General features: G+C 41.6%; 1 protein-coding gene across 1 annotated transcript in view; it reads right to left on the bottom strand.

The window, feature by feature from the left end:
* LOC126996987 (serine/threonine-protein phosphatase 4 regulatory subunit 4-like) overlaps positions 1-21,157 on the bottom strand; it is a 32,850-nt gene that overhangs the window by 8,182 nt on the left and 3,511 nt on the right. Inside the window, exons 2-17 of the mRNA XM_050857999.1 lie at positions 17,109-17,330; positions 15,642-15,943; positions 13,896-13,969; positions 13,064-13,167; positions 12,563-12,792; positions 12,028-12,150; positions 11,491-11,585; positions 10,707-10,907; positions 9,915-10,073; positions 9,054-9,236; positions 7,881-7,986; positions 7,319-7,444; positions 6,825-6,919; positions 6,202-6,315; positions 5,432-5,543; positions 4,950-5,127 (exon numbers count right to left, since the gene is read on the bottom strand). Coding sequence (XP_050713956.1) covers positions 4,950-5,127; positions 5,432-5,543; positions 6,202-6,315; positions 6,825-6,919; positions 7,319-7,444; positions 7,881-7,986; positions 9,054-9,236; positions 9,915-10,073; positions 10,707-10,907; positions 11,491-11,585; positions 12,028-12,150; positions 12,563-12,792; positions 13,064-13,167; positions 13,896-13,969; positions 15,642-15,943; positions 17,109-17,164 — 2,258 coding nt within the window. The 5' untranslated portion in view covers positions 17,165-17,330. The remainder of the gene's footprint in view (positions 1-4,949; positions 5,128-5,431; positions 5,544-6,201; positions 6,316-6,824; positions 6,920-7,318; positions 7,445-7,880; positions 7,987-9,053; positions 9,237-9,914; positions 10,074-10,706; positions 10,908-11,490; positions 11,586-12,027; positions 12,151-12,562; positions 12,793-13,063; positions 13,168-13,895; positions 13,970-15,641; positions 15,944-17,108; positions 17,331-21,157) is intronic.

Here is a 21,157-nt window from a genome sequence, read left to right as displayed (position 1 = left end):
CTTCAGGGTCCCGGGGCTGGGTGGGGCGGTGGCTGTGGTAGGACATCTGCCCCGCCCTGGAGTATATACCTGGGGAGTCGGGGCCGCCGGGCATCTTGGTGTTCCTTTTGGGGGTTTTCTCCCCTTGGCCGGGGCGGCTGGAGAACCCTTCTGGGGCCTCCCTGCGGCGTGGTGCACCGCTGGCGCGGGAGGTGGGGACAGGGTCAAGGTAGAGTGAGGGGGAGGGGGAGTTGGAGGAGGAGGGTGGGCCGCGGCGGCGGGCAAGGGTGTGGTAGGGGTCTGGGGGCTGCTGGGGGGAGGGCTGCTGCAGCGTGTCCTCCCCCTCGTAGTCCTCCCCCTCTGAGGAGCTGTGGTGGCGGTGGCGTGTGTGCTGCGGTGGCCACGTGTACATGCCGTGGGGGCTGGGGGGGCTGGCGGAGGGGTGGGGGCCTGGGGCGGGGGGCACAGCCTCCTGGCCCCGCAGCCGCCGCCTCTCGTACAGCACCTCCGGGTCCTCTGTGTCTGAGTGGCTGCCCCGGCCCTCCACCGACCAGCCCCGGCCAAACCTGTGTCTGCGGGGCTCCTCGGGGCTGGTGTCGGCAGATGCCACCTTGCGGCGCCAGCGTGGCCGGGACGTGCGCAGCCAGAACACCTCCCGGGCCGACAGTTCCTCCCCACCCCGCTCCCCACCCTCGGGGTAGGGCGGCCGCCTCCCCCCAGATAACTTCCGGGCATCGGCGAGGCGGTCCCTGGCCTCCCGGGACGGCAGGTGGAGGTCGGTGTGTGAGGGAGGGCCTGGGGAGGGTGGCGAGGGCGGGGCCTGGTGGCGGGTGGTGGACGGGGGGGAGGTGGGGGAGAGCTGCTCCTCCCAGGACACGCTGGGCTCCTCCGGGCTGAGCAGCACCTCGTCGCACATGTCGCTCAGGTCCAGCTCGCTGCTCACCTCGTCCTCGTCCTCGTCATCCAATGACCAGTCGGACGGCCGCCCGGCAGATCCCTTCAGCCCACTACTGCAACACACGCGCACACACACACACACACACACACACACTGGGGTTAGTACAGACAAGCCGCCATCACCAAGATGATGTCTGGCTCACATTCTTGGATACCATTTTCAGCAACTTCCTTTTGACATTTTGGGCAAAGATTGCTGATGAGTTTAGCAGTTAAAAAGTATCTGTAACACAATAGATACCGTCACCATTACTGCCATGAAAACTCTTAGCATCTGAAGGTCCATATTAAGGCAACAGTGAGGGCAGTGTATGAGATTAAGTACAAATTCAAGTTATGGTGCTGAGGTTGTCACCGTGAAGAGTAATCCTGAGTCACTGGGCCAGATCCACATCTGAACATAATGGCTTTGTAAATGCCAAAGCCAAAGAACTCAAGCTTTTCAGGTTTTGCACAAAGCACCAAAGACTGCATAAAGCTTATCTAGTATTTGGCTGTAGTTATTTGGGAGCTGACAAACATAACTACTCGATGCAAGACATTTCTGTGGTCTGGTGCATTGTGGAAAATCTGACTTGAGTTGTTTGGTCTGGGCACTTACAAGGCTACGGGTCAGGCGGTGGAACTGGGCCTTCGTTACTTCTCTCATTTGCCAGGGTAGACTCACACAACTTTTAACCAGCATGAACCAGACATCATATGAGTGTTAATCTTACAGTATAATACAGCTAAATTATTATATATGTATGTACTTCAAATCATAGTGTAGTATTATTTCATTATCATCATTTAACGGTAGTATATTGATGGTGAATTACGTATACAGAACATCCTTGATTTCCGAACCACAGACGGAGAATGAGTGACAAATATATCTGGGAAGCTGAGGTCCGTGCAGTCAAGGATCTTCTGCATTTACATCCTCTTGAAATAAAACTAAAACTAAGGAATAAAATAAAGCTGCAAACAAAGCTGCCACTACATACATAATACCGTGGAGGAGCTAGAGGTGAAAGAACTAAAAATGGGAAAAATAATATATGCCTTGTAGCCTAATACATCTGGTGGCAAAATCAAAAAATATGTATTCAAACTAAGAAAAAATATCAACTAAAACTGCAAAATAAGGGAACATTTACGTGCAAATTATATATAAAAAACCCAGCATGTATGAAGTAGGAATGGGAAAATACAAGCCATCTAGAGAAATATATAAACACAATATATATCAAATTTCAGCTTCAGGTGTATAAATGTGAGGTAGTGCAATATAACAAGCAATAATGATAATAGCAATAATAATACTGATAATGATAATAATAATAATAATAATAATAATAATAATAATAATAATAATAATAATAATAATACAAGAAAAAATGAATGTAGGAAAGGCCTGTGAATCTGAATATTAATAGCAAGTTCATCCCAATTTTGGACTATTAATCATTATGGCAACTTAAATTCCTGGACTCTAGAAATTGGTTACATTACATTTTTCAGTCTCTAGTTACCCACCTTCAAAAATTCAGATAATTGGAATTTTGGAACCAGGGAAGTTCAGACCAACAGACTTGCCACAATATAATTTAACAACAAATAAATAAATAAATCATCAGAGTAGGGTATGAGGCAACACCATGCTTCTATCAGTAAAAAAAATATATTCAGAGTAGGGTATGAGGCAACACCATGCTTCTATCAGTAAAAAATATATATTCAGAGGAGGGTATGAGGCAACACCATGCTTCTATCAGTAAAAAAATATATTCAGAGGAGGGTATGAGGCAACACCATGCTTCTATCAGTAAAAAAAATATATTCAGAGGAGGGTATGAGGCAACACCATGCTTCTATCAGTAAAAAAATATATTCAGAGTAGGGTATGAGGCAACACCATGCTTCTATCAGTAAAAAAATATATTCAGAGTAGGGTATGAGGCAACACCATGCTTCTATCAGTAAAAAAATATATTCAGAGTAGGGTATGAGGCAACACCATGCTTCTATCAGTAAAAAAAATATATTCAGAGGAGGGTATGAGGCAACACCATGCTTCTATCAGTAAAAAAATATATTCAGAGGAGGGTATGAGGCAACACCATGCTTCTATCAGTAAAAAAATATATTCAGAGGAGGGTATGAGGCAACACCATGCTTCTATCAGTAAAAAAATATATTCAGAGGAGGGTATGAGGCAACACCATGCTTCTATCAGTAAAAAAATATATTCTGGGTATAAAAATGCTGCCTGGATGATAAGAAAACAGTAGCATGAGACACAAAAGAAAATATATAGAAATGCAATATGTGTGGTAAACTAATGGCTAAAAGATAAAAAAAAAGAATGTATAAAATGAAACTTGGGTATTAAAACAACAAAGCAAAATAAATAAATAAATAAATAAATAAATAAAATAAAATAAAGGAGCAGCCTGATGATAAAAAAACAGCTCAAGACAAAAAGAAAACATATAAAAGGAGGAACCTGGATAAAAGCAACAGCAATCAGGAAAATGAAAACAAATCAAAATGAAACTTGTATGATAAAAGTGGCAAAAGAAAACCTTGAATGACAAAAATGAACAACAGCAGAAAAAAAACTTGAATGAACAGCAGAAAAAAAACTTGAATGAACAGCAGAAAAAAACTTGAATGAACAGCAGAAAAAAACTTGAATGAACAGCAGAAAAAAAACTTGAATGAACAGCAGAAAAAAACTTGAATGAACAGCAGAAAAAAACTTGAATGAACAGCAGAAAAAAACTTGAATGAACAGCAGAAAAAAACTTGAATGAACAGCAGAAAAAAACTTGAATGAACAGCAGAAAAAAACTTGAATGAACAGCATAAAAAAAACTTGAATGAACAGCATAAAAAAACTTGAATGAACAGCAGAAAAAAAACTTGAATGACAAAAAAAAAAGAGTAACAACAGAAAAAAAGCCTAAAATTAAACCTTTTCCACATCAAAATGCAACTTGGATGATAAAAAAAGCAACAAGAGGTAAAAAAAAAAAAAAGAATGCAACTCAAATGATATAAAAAAGAGCAACAGCAGAAGGCAAAAAGAAATAATCAGGTAAAATATAACCTTGTTCCATAATCTTCAATAACTACAACACTAGGCATTCAAAGCATCACCTAGAACAAAAAAATGTGAATATAATGTCTGAAAAATAATGGGTAACTAAATAATTCACAAATGCACTGGAAAAGAAATATAAGCAATTGATCTTTAAAACATACAAATCATAAATACTTAACTCTCATCTTAAAATATAAATAATGTCTTAAAAAATGGATGAGTTAAATGATAAAAAAGGGCATGAAGTACAAAAAATGTGGAGAACTAGACTACGAAAATTGCATATCATAAATAATTATAAAATATGATAAAAAAATGGTGGCTTCTAAAAATTAAATATATAAACTAAATAATTCTCGAAATGCAAAAAGAAATATCAGAGAAATTACTGAGTGAAACTTGAACACCATAAATGATACAGAAATGCTCACAAAATAGGAGTAATTTGTCTATGAACATTGCATACACCATAATATATTCTTACAATTCTTACATGCAAATTAACTTAACTAGTAAATAAGTGATTTGATAGTGTTTTAGTCACATGGAACACCAATCAATTAACCCGGTAGCAACGACGGGCCAAATTTGTGGCTTTACAGTGTACCAGCGAAGAGCCAAATTTTTGCCATGATATAAACCCCCAATATAGATGATGCTTAAAATGATCACAAATGCGTTGATATATAAGGAAATGGTTTGCGTGAGTGATGATTTTTTCTCATTTTTTCTTGCTTAAACATGATCCCCGCAGCTACTGGGTTAAAATGGAGAGAATCTAATGGCAAACAAACACTCAACATTCTAATTCAGAACAAGGGTAAAGAAGATGGCAAACAAGAAAATATAAGGGGGTAAAATACACTAACATACCCCAAAACAAGGATAACAAGAAACAAAGAAAAGTAACCTTCCATGGACTTACCGCAGGATGGTGGGTTCATCTGGCGGCTGCTTGGGGGCATGCGAGTTGCTGCGGCGTCTCTCTAGGTAGGGCGGCAGGCGCGTCACCCCCGATGTGCTGCGCCGGCTGGACGAACGGTTTGCTGAGCGCCTCTCACCGAGCGTATCCCCCTCGCCCCTGTTGTTGTTCTTGCCTCCCTCTGTGTGTGTGGTGGGAAGAGAATGAGGTAAGGAGTGATTTAAGAACAATAAGCTACAGTATAGTCTTCCAAATATGTTGAGGCCGGTCTGGCGTAGGCTCCTGCGGGAAAAAATAGGTGTTGGGACTGTGTGGCAGAGCAGAGGGGAGAAATGGACCTGTGGGAGCCAATGCCAAAACGGACTCGACAATTTGGTTTCACTATAGGATACACAGAGACCTGTATCCACTGCTGCATGTCTTATCATCTCTCTCAATACATGTAGTCCTTTTTATTTCTTCATGCACTCTTTTTACATGTTTACCTCCAGACTTCTTCTCCTCGCCCTTTGTGTCTCCAATTGTTCTTTGGTCCTGCTTCTCCTTCCTCTCGTCCTCTCCCTCCTGCCCAGCTGATTCACCCTCTGGAGACCCTCTCTGCAGGGACCCAAAACAATGGTAAGTACTCGTGTCATTCCTTGTTTGGGTTTGTATGTCTGCTTGTCAATATGTATAATCTGTGTGAGTTTATGGATCTGTGTGTGTTATCATCTACTTGTTTTTGAATTTTGTTTTTTCTAGTTGTATTTTTTGAAGGGTTGAGTCAAATTTATAGTGTCCTGTATTTCATCACATTTTATCACTGAATTCCTTTGACTTATTTATTATTTTTGCATTGTTTACTTTGGGAAATCAATTGTTTTTAATCTTTATACGTTGTCTTTGCGTTTGTGTGAGCATGCATTCATATACTTGGTAGATATGAACATACTACACACATGCAAACACACAGGTGGAAAAGATGCAAGAAAATTCACTTTCCAAAACTGAACGATGAAAAATGAAAATATATGTAAGTGTGTATGTGTGTGTGTGTGTGTGTATTTACCTAGTTGTAGTTTTACAGGGCCTGGGGTTTACACTCGTGTGGTCCCGTCTCCGTATCTACATTTATCCAACTTTTCCTTAAAGCTTTGCACACTCCTCGCCGATACTACATCCTCACTAAGTCTGTTCCAAACCTCTATATTTCTTTGCGGGAAGCTATATTTCTTTATGTGTATGTGTGTGTGTGTGTGTGTCGGGGGGCACATACCTGACTCTCGCACACCTCAATCTTGTCCAAGAGGCTGATGGTGGTGGAGACGGCCGCAGACACATCACGGTCGCCCTCGCTCACAAGGAGGCTGCCCACCACTGTTTCCAGCTCCTGCCACGGGAAATTATTGGTATGAATGAAATGGACATACACATTACTCTTCCATCATATATTCATCATCTACTGTATGCACTCCTGTTGAAGTCGAGTCTTGTGTTTGCCTGTTTCTTCTCCCTGTTCATTCTTCTGACTCTCCTCGATAAGCGTGTCAATCTTTCTTCTTTTTTCCAACACAGTTTCCCCTTCCTCTTTTCTTTCACTATCTACTACTCCTTCTTGCTTTTTACATTTTTCTCCTTCTTGTCTACTCCTATTTCCCTTCTCTACATCTACTACTACTCTCTACATCTCTCTACATCTTCTCCACATTTACTACTGATTTTTTTTACATTTCCCTCCATTCTTTTCTACTTCTCCTATTTCCCTTCTCTACACCTTTCTATACCTCTTGCCGGTAAGCTTCTCTATCTTTCTCAACCACCTTCCTCCCTTCTTTCCTTTACTACTGTCCCTTCCCACTCTTTCTATTGCTTCCTCTCCCTCCCCCTCAATACACACACCTGCAGTCTGGTCTTGTCCTCTGGCAGGGAGAGTGTGGCCTTCATCTGGGGTAGCAGTGTTACCAGCTTCAGACGAATGTTGGGAACTCGGTCACCTGGAGAACAGAAACAATACATCTTTAAGTCGCTTATAGTTGTTTATGACGTAATGGGTGTCTTCATTGATCCCCTAAATTGTTACTTTGGATTGATTTACTTGCCTATGACTTGAACTATTTCAGGAAGAGAGTATCAAGACACCTCTCAATCTGAAACTGACCCTCTCTTTTATTTACTTTTAAGGAGTAGCACTTAGCAGGAATTCTTGTTTTTTGTTTATCTTTTTTCCCTTGAGCTGCTTCCTATACAGTAGAAAAACTGTTTACCCCTGTTTTAATTAAGGAAAATCATAATGCTGCTGACAACAATGGCAGAACAATGAGTGATAATAAAAATAAAAGTTATGAAAGTGGAAATAAGAACACAACTGTCACCTCAACATCCTGACAACTCACTGTGCAGGGAGAGGAGTGGCCTGAAGAAGTACGTCTTGAAGAACAGCTTGGAGAACATCTCGAGGATCATCGTGGCAATGTTAAGGAACAGCATCCTCTTGTGGCAGCTGTTGCCCTCACAAAACTCTGCACGGCACGGGGAAAGTGATGGACGGAATGAGTAAAATGACATAGGAAGGGAAGGAGAGGAAAGGACAAGAGGAAAGGCATCAACACAAGGAAGAAAAAGTGCCATGGATAGAAAAGATTAAAAGAAAAGTAAGAAAAAAGTAACAGAAGAAATGAGTGTGATGATAAAAGAAGGTAATGAGAGGAAAGGATTCAAAGGAAGGGAGAAAATGAGTGCAGTGAATAGAAAATTGAGAAAGAGAAAGAAAGGAGAGGACGGGAAAGGAAAGGCTCAAGGAACGGAAAAAGAGGAAGGAAAAGAAAACATAGAAGGGGAGAAATTCCACACACACACACAAAAAAAATAAATAAAAAAAAAAAATAAATAAATAAATAAATAAATCCTGAACCATTTCTATATGCATAACACAACATATCAAGTCTTCAGACCCACCAGAGATGAGGGTGTTGCAGATGTGTTCCCTGTGTTCCGTGGAGGTCATGTGGTCTAGGAACACTAGCAGGGTCCTGGCGGCAGCAAGGCGGCAGGGTATGGGCCTCTGCAGGGGAGTAGAGTGGAGGCAGGATGAGGATTGGAAGGTGGAGGATGGCTCAGGTGAAGGAATAAAAGGTGAACAGGTTGGAATGGGTTATTTTTATGGCTATTTTAACCCGGTAGCTGCAGGGCCCATGTTTCTTAAAGGTCCCTCTAGGCGAGAAAAATGAGAAAAAATCATCACTCATGCAAACCATTTCATAATATGTATCAACGTATTTGTGATCAGTTTATGCATCAGCTATTTTGGGGGGTCTTTATCATGGTACAAATTTGGCCCATCGCTGGTATACGGTAAAGCCACAAATTTGGCCCATCGCTGGTACATGGTAAAGCCACAAATTTGGCCTGTCGCTGGTACATGGTTAAGCCACAAATTTGGCCCGTCACTGCTAATGGGTTAACTGCGACTGTGATGGAGTGAGAGTATGTGAATAGGAATAGACAGGGAGAAGCATGGAGGGTCAAGATGTGGAGGAGGTACAGGGGAAGAGGCAGGAAGGGTGAGGGAGAATTGAAATGCGGAGGAGATATTGAGGAAGGAACAGGGAGAGACAAGGAGAGCTGAGATACTGGAAGAGGCAGGAAGGGTGAGGGAGAATTGAAATGCAGAGGAGATATTGAGGAAGGAACAGGGAGACAAGGAGAGTAAAGATGTGGAGGAGGTACAGGGGAAGAGGGAGGAAGGGTGAGGGAGAATTGAAATGCGGAGGAGATATTGAGGAAGGAACAGGGAGAGACAAGGAGAGTTGAGATACTGGAAGAGGAAGGAAGGGGAAGAGACAATTGGAATTTTAAGATAGGAAGAGAGAGGGAGTGATAGGGAGTGTTAAGAGGGGGAGGTACACAGGAGCAGACAAAATGGAGCAGGGAAAGTTAAGATGAGGAAAAAGCTTATAATTACAGGATTGAATAAAGAGGAGGGAGATTAAAGTAGCAAGGGAAATAAGAAAAAGGGAGAAATAAAGCTGAGAAAAGTATAATGAAAGCAAGCAAAGAGGAAAAAGACTTAAGAATAACAGGATGAGCTACACAGGAAACAGCCACCAAGAGAAAACGGATGACACTCACGGCTGTCTGCATCCTGACCACCATGAGGGGCACAAGCTGGGTGAAGAGCAGGTCCGGGGGCAGGCAGGGGGCCAGCGCTGCGGCTTGGGTCAGGCACTCGGCATGCACCCGCCACATGCTGGTGATGCTGATGGTCTCCTCGCCTTGCTTCACCGCCCCGACCACCTCCAGGAGCTCCCCACGCTGATGGCACAGAGATGAAGGTTAGAGGAGGCATGTTAGGATCTACACCATAAATAAACACTGACTGGGGCTAGAATCAATATGCAGTCGTCCCTCAAATAGTACGGTTTCCAATAGTTCAGTTTCGATTTTATACGGATTTTCATAGAAGATCTTTTTAGGATCTTTAAATTTCCTTCTCGTCGGGAAATTTAAAAATCCTAAAAAAATCTTCTATGAAAATCCACATAAAACCGAAACCGAACTATATGAGGGACGGCTGTATAACCAAAGAAGTATATGAATGCACAAGTAACACTAAAGGGGGACAAGGGATGACTGGGGGCTAGAAAAACTACAAGAATAAGTAGCCTAATATATGGACACACAAATAATCGCTAAGTGGGTCTTTAAAACCTATCATGTGATGTTTGTGAGGGCTAAAAAAATTATCCTATGAGGTCTGAGATGACTGAGTATGCCATTAATGAATATGTTATGTAAAGGGCTGACTAAACTAAATATAGATAACCAAATACCTTATTAATCATAGATAAAAGAATACATCATACATGAAACGAGAAAAAAATAGTTAACATTTCTTTCCACTACAGAAAATGACTACCTTCTCAAATTTGTATGGGTGACTTCACAATCTTTAACATTTCAAATAACACACACACGATTTCAAGGACCCACCGGAGACTGAGGGGCGATGGCGTTGTGGCGATGCATGGTGGAGATGATGTTTGGGAGGTTAGGGGTGAGGGCGGCCAGTACCTCCAGGCTGTCAGACCTTAACAACTGCAGCAGCCCTTCCTTCAGCAGCCCCACCTCAGCCCCCACCAGAGTGCAGAGCTGTCAAGGAAGAGAAGGTTGTAGTGTGTGATTTTTTTTTTTTTCTTACAACAAAGGAGACAGCTCAAGGGCACTAAAAAAAGGAAACAATAATAAAAAAAGCCCGCTACTCGCTGCTCTTAAAAAGAATCCAAAGAGGTGGCCGAAAGAGGGGTTGATTTGATTATTATTTATTACTGATCGATTGATTATTGATTTCGTTCATTAATTCTCTTTCTATTCTTCCATGAGCTAGTTTTTTTTTATTCTCTCATTCTCAGACTATTGAAATTCCTATTTATTCTTCACTCCACTCTCTAAAAACATACTCAGCCTTTCCATTCATCCACTCGCTCACTTATTTATCCACTTATTCATTCATTCATTCACAAGCGTAGGTGGTGAAATGCAGCTGCCACAGACACCCACAACTGCCAGCTGGAATTAGTGAGGATGACTTACCTTTACTCACATTCACTCATCTCTTTTTGGCCACGCTACTCTATTCAGGAGCAGTAAGTAGCAGGCTTTTTAATTTTTTTTTATCATTATTATTTTTTTTTACGCCCTTGCACTGTCTCCTCTACTGGGAAAAAAATAAAAAATAAAAAATAAAAATAAACCATCCATTCACCCACCCACCCACAAACATACCTGATGGAACGCAGCCGCCACCGTCACCCGCACTTGGTGGCTGGGGTCGGTGAGGAGGGAGGACACAGTGGAGTGGAGGCTGGTGCGGTAGGTGGTTGAGCCGCCAGCGAACGCCACCATACACGGGAGGTTGTACGCACACTGCTGCCGACACTCAGCCTCGTATTCTCCACTGCGAACCTCGGCAACCAAGTCTGGCATCTGTGGGGGGGTGAACGAGGGGTGAGAGGTGGTTTGAACGTCCAGAGTAATGGCAAATGTAAAGCTTGTAAACACCCTATAGTGCCTCAGTGTGAAAAGTCCTATAAATCAGCTTAACATCACAAACATTATAATTAAGAATTGATATCAGAAAACAATGAAAAATGAATGGATAGATGAGTGAATGGGAGTTTGGGTTGGCAGTGGCTGAGTGGTTAGTGTGTGGGCCTACATTCACCACGTGCTGGACGATGCGGGTTCGAATCCCCACAATAAAAGTCTGGTTCTGAAATCAACTCAATACCACAATCATTATAAAAAAAATCAATTAATATCAGAAAACAATGAAAAATATGAAAAAGAGTGAATCAAGACCAAAATTGTACTAAAAAGTGATCAAAGTCAGGCTCTGAAATCAACTTAATACAACAATCATTAAAAAAACATTAATATATATGAGAAAACAATGAAAAGTGGAAAATAAATAATAATCCAAGAGCTCAAAGACTCCATATAAACACTAAAACCCTTACATGAACTAACACCACGGCCACTATAACAAAACAATCAACTCAGAACTTACAGGCAGCTCAGTTTTCTTGCAGTCGGGCAGTCCCAGCTTGGCCAGGGTGCAGTAGAAGTTAAGGAACCAGCTCTTCTGTTCCTCTGTGAGCTCATCTGTGGGTGAGAAAGAGGAATAAAAGAACTAATTGGTGTGTAATAGGAAGGAGTTTAAAGTCAGTGCAAAAATTAAGTTAGAATCTTTATAAAAACATAACCTATTAAATCTCAACCTTCACCATTGCCTCCTTTCTATCCTTCCTAAGCCTATCACCCTCAGAGCTTCCATCAAATAAATATTAAAAGGAAAAAAATTAAAGTTAGTGGGAAACATGGAGAGTTGAAATCTTGATAAAAACCTAACCTGTTAAGTCAAAACCTTTATCATTGCCTCCTTCCTAAGCCTATCACATTCAGATCGCTCATCAAACAAATATTAAGAGGTACAAAATTAAGTTAGAAGAAAAATGAAGAGTTGGAACCTTTATAAAAAAAATAATACCCTGTTAAACCAAGTCTATCACCCTAGGACCTTCCATCAACCCTTGTCAGGCCTTACCGTGCAGCCCGTGACACAGACGACCCAGGAGGTGAGCGGTGACAGGCAGCGACGCATCTTCCACCCTCAGCGCCCTCTCGCACACCTTCTTCACGAGGGGCACCAGCGTTCCCACTCTTGTCTCTGAAGAAAGGGTGATAGGTTAGTGTGATGGGGTGATATTTGTGGGGATGAAGAGAGAGGATAGAAAATATGTCATTCTCTAGTGTGAAGAATACATTAAAAAAAGGGAAACATCTAATACAAATACATATGCTTTACAATGAAAACATCAGCCTTACATTGAAGAAGAAAATGAGATAAAATGGAAAGATTAATAGGCGGTGAAATGCAAAAATAGTAACGGAAATGCTTAATAGATTTTGAACGATTTGAAAAAAGAAAAATAAATTTTGGAAATTGTTTTAGTATATGTCAAAAAATGCAAAAATAGCAGAAAATGTACTCTACAGATTTTGGAAAGTCTGAAAAATGGAAAAAAAATCATAAACAAAGGAAAGAAGTAAAAATAAATAGAAAAAACACTTTCTCTTACCATCATCAAGTAGCGGAATCATCAGGACCACAGTGTTAATCCCGGCCAGCCTCACGCTTGTCTCCTCGTCCGAGCACAGGTCCACCAGCTCAGGGAGGATGTGTGTCTTGGTGGCGTCCAGGCCTAGCCCCCTCGCCACCGCCGCCAGCTGGCCGCACATGCTGCCCCGCACCTCCCCGCACACATCCTGACACAGACTCTGCACCACGCCCACCACCTCGGTCTTCAGTCTGGGGATGGGAGAGAAAGGTGAGAAAAAGATAGGTTTGTCGATAATTGTGTGTGTGATTTTAAAAGCAACTGAGTAATGATAAGTCAGTTTTTTTTAGCAGATGTGTGTGTGTGTGTGTGTGTGTGTGTGTGTGTGTGTGTGTGTGTGTGAGCATTCTTATTTGATTGTAATTTCACAGGACTGAGTTCAGATTGTCATTTCCCATACTTTATCACACACACACACGCACACACACACACACACACACAGACACTACAATATATACTTACAAAAAAGGCTCAAACTTGGTGGCGATCTTTCCTATGAGCTTGCAGGCGGCCAGTCGGGCGGACACTTGCTGTGACTGTCCTTTGGTTACGGCTAAGGAGAGGATCTGAGAGAGAGAGAGAGAGAGAGAGAGAGAGAGAGAGAGAGAGAGAGAGAGAGAGAGAGAGAGAGAGAGTTATTATCTATACTGTCTTTTCTCTTATATCTTTACAACTATTACTCTTCCTTTTCCTTTTTCTCCTACAAATAATAAAGCTAATAATAATAATAATAATAATAATAATTCTATCACTTGCTGCAAATACAACTCTTGGTAATACTGCAGTCATTAGTTTAAATTACAGTGATTTATGGCTTCCTCTGTTCCATTGTGTGTGTGTGTGTGTGTGTGTGTGTGTGTGTGTGTGTGTGTAGCAACCTTGACATCACCAAAAAATTCTAATGACTTCCTTCCTTCCTTCCTTCCTTTAATAAAATAAGACCTGTGTGAATGTGTGTGTGTGTGTGTGTGTGTGTTCCTTTCCATGACTGTTCTTTTAATTTGCATTCTTTTCTATTGAACTAAGTAAAACATGTGCATTATATATATGTATGTGTGTGTATACTGTTATGCGAGACTGCACTTTTTTCATACTTTTATCATATCATATCTCCCTTATCCCTTATCTTTCCTTTACATCTCTCTACCTTCCCCTACTTTCCTTTACCTCTCTCTACCTTCCCCTACTTTCCTTTACCTCTCTCCTTTACCTTCCCCCTACCTTTCTATCTTACCCTCCCTACCCATGATCTTCCCTTAACTCCTTTCCCCATTACCCTTCACCCTTGTCTTACCTCCTCCCTGATCACGTCTCGAGGAAGCAGATCTATCACATCCAGTAGAGTCTCAAGCCACGCGTTCGCCACCACTGCAGGTTGATGATGATGGTGATGGTGGTAATGGTGGAGAAAGAGAGAACACAAGTTAGTATAAACAATTAAATTCATACTTCCACTTCACGTTCATAATTACCAATATATACCAAGAACAAGAATATTGCAAAACAAGTCGTGTAACAATGAACTCCATAATACGACTGATATCAAGACTCCGTGATAAGACTGTTACCGAGCAAGGAGGAGGAGAGAATGATGGAGGTGGAAGAGAAGGAAAGGAAGGGAAGATACGAAAGGAAGAGAATTAAAAGAAGAATGAATAAAACGAAGGAAAAGAAGGAAGAAAAAATGAGGAGGCGAAAGATGAAGAAATAAATAAAAGGAAAGGAAGATATGAAAGGAAGAGAGTTAAAAGAAGAATGAATGAAAAGAAGGAAAAGAAGGAAGAAAATACATGGAGGCGAAGGATGAAGAAAGAAATGAAAGGACAGATGAGAGAAGGAATAAACCAAGACTCACCCGGGTCCTTGCTGTCAATGGACGTCATGATAAAAGAAGAATGAATACAGGAAAGGAAAAGATCAAGGGAAGACAATCAATGAGGTGGGGAAGGAGGAAGGAGGAACTAAAAGGACAAAAAAAATGAGAGAAGGAACAAACCAAGATTCACTCGGGTCCTTGCTGTCAATACACGTCAAAAGGAGAACGAGTAAAAAAAATAAAAATATAAAATAAATAAATAAGTAAATAAATAATAGGATGAAAAAAAAAAATGAAAAAGAGAGGGGAAGGAAAAAACAAAGACAGTTGGGGGAAGGATCCATCAAAAGAACTCATCCGGGGCCTTGCTGTCAATACATGTTAGTAGGAAAATGAATAAAAAAAAGTAGAGCAGAATGAAAAAAATGAAACGAAAGGACAGTTGAGAGAAGGAATCAACCAAAGACTCATCCGGGGCCTTGCTGTCAATACATGTTAGTAGGAAAATGAATAAAAAAAAGTAGAGAAGAATGAAAAAAAATGAAAAGGCAAGGGAGGAAGGGAAAAACGAAAGGACAGTTGAGAGAAGGAATCAACCAAAGACTCATCCGGGGCCTTGCTGTCAATACATGTTAGTAGGAAAATGAATAAAAAAAAGTAGAGAAGAATGAAAAAAAATGAAAAGGCAAGGGAGGAAGGGAAAATCCGGGGCCTTGCTGTCAATACATGTTAGTAGGAAAAAAAACGAAAGAACAGTTGAGAGAAGGAATCAACCAAGACTCATCCGGGGCCTTGCTGTCAATGGAGGTCAAAAGGAGAATGAATATAAAAAAAGGCAGAGAAGGATGAAAAAAAAATGAAAAGGCAAGGGAGGAAGGGAGAAACGAAAGGGCAATTGAGAGAAGGAATCAACCAAGCCGTCAAGATAATAGGAAAATAATTAAAAGAGGGAAGAAAACGAAGAATAAATAAACTGTAGCGAAAGAGGAATGATAAAAATAAAATGAAAGTAAAAAAAAGATGAGAAAAGCAATAAACTCCATCCAATAAAACACTCACCCGGGTCCTTGCTGTCAGAATTAGACGTCAAGATAAAAGGCGAATAAACAAAAAGGGGGAAAAAAACGAAGAATAAATAAACGTGTGGCGAAGGAGGAATGATGAAATGAAAGTAAAAAAGATGAGAAAAGCAATAAATAAAAAAAAATAAAAAAATACACTCACCCGGGTCCTTGCTGTCAATGGAGGTCAGGATACTCTTCAGAAAGGTGTGCGTGAAATTCGTATGAGGAACCAGATCGCCTTGCAGCAGGGAGAGGGCGTCTTGTGCCGTGTTCCCTACCCTCGGCCCCCCTCCCTGCCACCCCTGCCCCCCTTCCAACCCCGTCACCATACCCCCAATGCCCACATCCTCCACTCCTCCACCCCCTACCTTCCCCCCTCCCCCTCCACTGCCGGTCCTTCCTTCAATCCTTGCTTCGAGTCTTCCTTCTCCACTGTTTAGAAGAGTTAGTCCACCTTGTCCCCTGCAAAGAAAATGTGGATGAGAGAGAGAGAGAGAGAGAGAGAGAGAGAGAGAGAGAGAGAGAGAGAGAGAGAGGGGGGGGGGGAGGTAATGTATGTGTGCTATTGTGTGGGTGAAAGAATGGTGTGTGTGTGTGTGTGTGTGTGGTTAGGTAATAGAGATGGTATTATGAGGGAGGAGGAGGAAGAGGGGGAAGATGAGAGGAGGAGGAGGATGAGGAGGAGCTGATGAAGGATATATTAGGATACACATGAACCTCCTCCTTCTCTCCTCTTCCTCCTCCTCCTTCTCTTCTCAGGTGAACGTATATGCAGCGTCACAAATCGATGAGTGACGACCAGAGGAGGAGGAGGAGGTGGAAAAGGAGGTGGAAGAGGAGGAGGAGGAGGAGGTGGGAAATCATCATGAAGGGAATACGATAGAAATTTCTTCACACTAATGAGGGGAGAAGAAGAAAGAGGAGGAGGAGGAGGAGGAGGAGGAAAGAACGTGGGATGAAGTGCTAAAGAGGAACGAGGGAGAGAAGAGAAGGGAAGAGAGGAGGAGGGGAAAGGAAGAGAGGGAATGAGGGGAAGGGAAAGAGCAAGAGGGATGGTGAGGGAAGGAGGAAGAGGGGAAGAGAAGGAGGGGAGTGAGTGAAATAACGAGGGAGGAGGAGGAGGAGGAGGAGGAGGAGGGAAAGAGGGGAAAAGTAAATGGAGGGGGAGGAGGGGGAGGTAGGGAGAGAGGAAAGGTCATGCGATGTTGCCTCTCTCTCTCTCTTACCTGGCCTGACGGAGGAAAATAGCTGACCTTCACTCTCCTGACCTATGACCTTGAGAGAGAGAGAGAGAGAGAGAGAGAGAGAGAGAGAGAGAGAGAGAGAGAGAGAGGTTATGCAAAATTAATACCACTAATTATTTCTTTTATTTAACTTTTACGACTTGAATCCCACAGAGAGAGAGAGAGAGAGAGAGAGAGAGAGAGAGAGAGAGAGAGCTACCTCGATCTACTATACCTTCATCAGCGCGGTTCGCCACATGTGTACAAAATAACACACACACACACACACACACACACACACACACGCACACACACACGAGGGGGAGGAAAAGAGGGTTGGCACTATGAAAGAACGGTGCCAACTCTCTCTCTCTCTCTCTCTCTCTCTCTCTCTCTCTACTCACGCATCCTGCAGGATCTCGCAAGGTCCTTCTCCTCCTTCCAACGGTGGGCTGTTCATCCTCTTAAATCAGGGGAGGAAGAGGAAGAAGAGGAGGAGGAGGAAGAAGGGGAAGAGGAGGCATAATGGTGCCGTCTTCCTCCCTTGTTTTCTCTCTTCCTTGTTTCCTTCTTTCTTCCTTTTTCCTTCCTTCCTTCCTTACTTACCAAGGTGTTGCGGTCACGTTCTGTAAAAATAAGGAGAGGAGGTGAGAGGAGGAGGAGGAGGAGGAGGAGGGGGTATAGAAGCTGTTAGAAAGGAGGAAGACGGAAGGAAAGAGAAGGAAGATGAACGGGATGAAGAGGAGGAGGAGGAGGAGGAGGAGGAGGATATAGAAGGTGTTAGAGAAGGAGAAAGGCGGAAGAAAATATAAAAGGAAGATGAATGGGATGAAGAGAAAGAGCAGGAGAAGGGGGAGGAGGAGGAGGAGGAGGAGGAAGAGAAGAAATTTCAAGCTGTTACAGAAAGAGGAAAACGAAAGGAAAGAGGAAAAGGAGGAGGAGGAAGAGGAAGAGATGGAGATGTAAGAGGAGGAGGAGGAGGAGGAGGAGGAGGAATAAGCTGAGAAAGAGGAAAACGAAAGGAAAGAGGAAAAGGAGGAGGAGCACGACGAAGAGATGGAGATGTAAGAGGAGGAGGAGGAGGAGGAGGAGGAGGAGGAGGAAGAAAAACTAGATAAGGGAAAAACAGTGAGACGTGCTGGGTTATTTCCTGCTAAGAGAGAGAGAGAGAGAGAGAGAGAGAGAGAGAGAGAGAGAGAGAGAGAGAGAAGGTAAGATAGAAAAGAGGGTTACTGTAAGTGGCATCTCTCTCTCTCTCTCTCTCTCTCTCTCTCTCTCTCTCTCTCTCTGTAGTAGTAAATCTTTCATAATATTCTTCAGCACTTTCTAAATTCCAGAGCGACCATTTTTTTCCTGAGTTACACAATGCTCTTATTTTCTTCTTTTTTACACGTTTATTTATTCATATTTTTAAGTGGAAGGAAGGAGGAAGAGAAGAAACACTGCCACATAAGAAGATAACTGATGGAAGCAAGGAGGAGGAGGAGGAGGAGGAGGAGGAAGGAAGGAAAGGGTACGAAAGGAAGAGTTGGAGGGGAGAGGTGAAGGAGTAAACAGTAGAAAAAGAAGGAAGAAAAAATAAGAGCGAATATTAAGGAGGAGCAGAAAGAGGAAGGGAAAAATAATGTACAGATGAAAGAAGGAATAAACAAAAGGAAGAAAAAAAACATAGCAAATTATGAGAAAAAAGAAAAGATGGTGAAAGCTGGGAAGGAAAAAATGAAAGAACAGATGAGAGAAAATGTAAACAGAAGGAAAATAAGGAAGGAAAAAAATGAGAAAAAAGACAAGGCGACGAAAGAAAGACGAGAGAAGAATAAATAAACAGGAGGAAGAGGAAGAAAAAACAATAAAGGAAGAATGGAGGAGACGAAAGGAAGAAGGAAAAAAATCAAAGGACAGACGAGAGAAGAAGGAATAAACAGAAGGAAAAATAGGAAGGAAAACAAACACTGAGGAGGAGGAGGAGGAAGAGGAGAGCAGGATAAATAAGTAATAGAAATAAAAGAATGAATATGAAAGAAGGAAAGAAGAGAATAACAGAAGAGGAAGCAATAAAAGAGATGGATAAGAAGGAAGACGAGGAGGAGGATGCAAAATTATATAACAGAAAGGCGGAATATGAAAAGGTGGAGAGAAGAAAGAAGGAAAGGAGAAATATGAAAAAAGGAAAGAAGGAAAGAAAAGAAAAGAAGGAAGGAGAGGAGAAAGATGAAAGGATGAAAAAGAGAAGACAAGAAAAGAAGGAAGGAGGAAAGGAGAAATATGAAAAAAAGGAAAGAAAAGGAGAAAGACGAAAGGATGAAAAAAAAAGACAAGAAAAGAAGGAAGAAGGAAAGGAGATACGAGAGTAAGAAAAAGGAAAGAAGGAAATACAAGAAAGCAAGGAAGAAGGAAAGGAGAAACATGAAAAGATGAAGAAAAGAAGAAAACAAAAGAAAAGATGAAAGAAACAGTAAAAGAAACGGACATTTAAATCCACCCTCCTCCTCCTCCTCCTCTTCCTTCCTTCCTTCCCCTTCCCTCCCTCTCTTTCTTCCCTGCATAAAAATAAAGATAATATTAACAAGGGCGCGCCAGCCAGTCTAGGAGGCACAAACAAGTGATATAAGAGGAAAATTATTGTTATTATACATTATTATCATCTTATTGTTGTTGTTGTTGGAGTTGGTGGTGGAGGTGTTGTTGTTGTTGTTGCCGAAATCGTGATATGCTATGCTTCAGTGTTGCCATAATGGTACGAAAGGAAACAGTAGGCTAATCATATGCTCAGTCGCTTTTGGCTCTCACAATCAATGTTTTCCAAGGCTACAATGAAGATTAGTTGGGTTCTCATAAGTGTTTTTTTACGTTCATGGTGCAGATGTCTTGTCAAACCATCACTAGGCTCGTAAAACTACCCATGGATATACTAACACAACCTCACAACTATTTTCAAAGGCCACAGGAGATACATTGGGTTTTCATGAGTGTTTTATTTTACGTTCATGGTGCAGAAGTCTTGTCAAACTATCACTAGGCTCATAAAACTACCCATGGAAACACTAACACAACTTCTATGACAGTCGGATTCTCATGAGCGTGTTTTTCTACATTCAAAGTGGAAACACTAACACAACTTCTATGACAGTCGGATTCTCATGAGCGTGTTTTTCTACATTCAAAGTGCAGTAGCCTTGTCAAACTGCCACTATTATAGGCTCATAAAACTATCCATAGAAACAATAACACAACCTCTACGAAAGCCGGGTTCTTATGAGTGTTTCTTTTTACATTCAAAGTGCAGAAGCCTTGTCAAACTCCCACTATCTTAGACTCATAAAACTACCTATGGAAACACTTACACGTTACACATAACCTCTACGGAAGTCGGGTTCTCATTATAAAAAAAATAATATATATACAGTGTTTCTTTTACATTCATGGCGCAGAAGTCTTGTCAAACTACCACTATCTTGGACTCATAAAACTACCTATGGAAACAATAACACTACCTCTACGAAAGTCGGGTTCCGATGGGTGATTCTACATTTATGGTGCAGAAGCCTTGTCACACTACCATCAGACTCATAATGGTGCAGAAGCCTTGTCACACTACCATCAGACTCATAAAACAACCTATGGAAACACTAACACAACCTCTACGAAAGTCGGGTTCTCATGAGTGATTCTACATTTATGGTGCAGAAGCCTTGTCACACCACCATCAGACTCATAAAACAACCTATGGAAACACTAACACAACCTCTACGAAAGTCGGGTTCTCATGAGAGCTTTTTTCATGTTTAAAATGCATGGGCCTTGTCAAACTATCACTAGGCTAATGAATAAACTCATGAAAACACTACACAACCTCTACGAAAGCCTTATCATATGTGTGTGTTTAAACTAAGAAATGTTTGAGAAATGAGTATATGTAAGGAACTTTAAGGATAGAGGATGGCTTACAAACTGTCTTCTTATCTGCCTTTTCTGAAGTGGTAACTTTCCTGAATACTTCTATTAATACATTTTATCGTCGGGGCATTCCTTTTATAAGCGTCTCTCTCTCTCTCTCTCTCTCTCTCTCTCTCTCTCTCTCTCTCTCTCTCTCTCAGCATTGCAACACCAATCTGTCAACACCACCGAGGAGGAGGAAAATGAGGCGGAATGTCCAAGCAAGGAATGGAGAGAGAGAGAGAGAGAGAGAGAGAGAGAGAGAGAGAGAGAGAGAGAGAGAGAGAGAAAAAATCGATTATCCTAATGACTTAATCTTTGGGAACCTTATAATCTGGACTCTATTAATAATTTTGATGATAATAATAATAATAATAATAATAATAATAATAATAATAATAATAATAATAATAATAATAATTAGAAGAAGAAAATGTAAGGTGAATTTTGAGAAGAAAAAGAAAAGGAAAAACATAAAGAAGAGACGAAGAGGAAGAGGAAGAACAAGAAGAAGTAG

The sequence above is a fragment of the Eriocheir sinensis genome, chromosome 11 (genome assembly GCF_024679095.1).
Source record: "Eriocheir sinensis breed Jianghai 21 chromosome 11, ASM2467909v1, whole genome shotgun sequence".
Classification (NCBI taxonomy): Eukaryota; Metazoa; Arthropoda; class Malacostraca; order Decapoda; family Varunidae; genus Eriocheir; species Eriocheir sinensis.
Note: the sequence above shows the minus strand (reverse complement) of the source record. Positions and strands in the feature narration are given on the sequence as shown.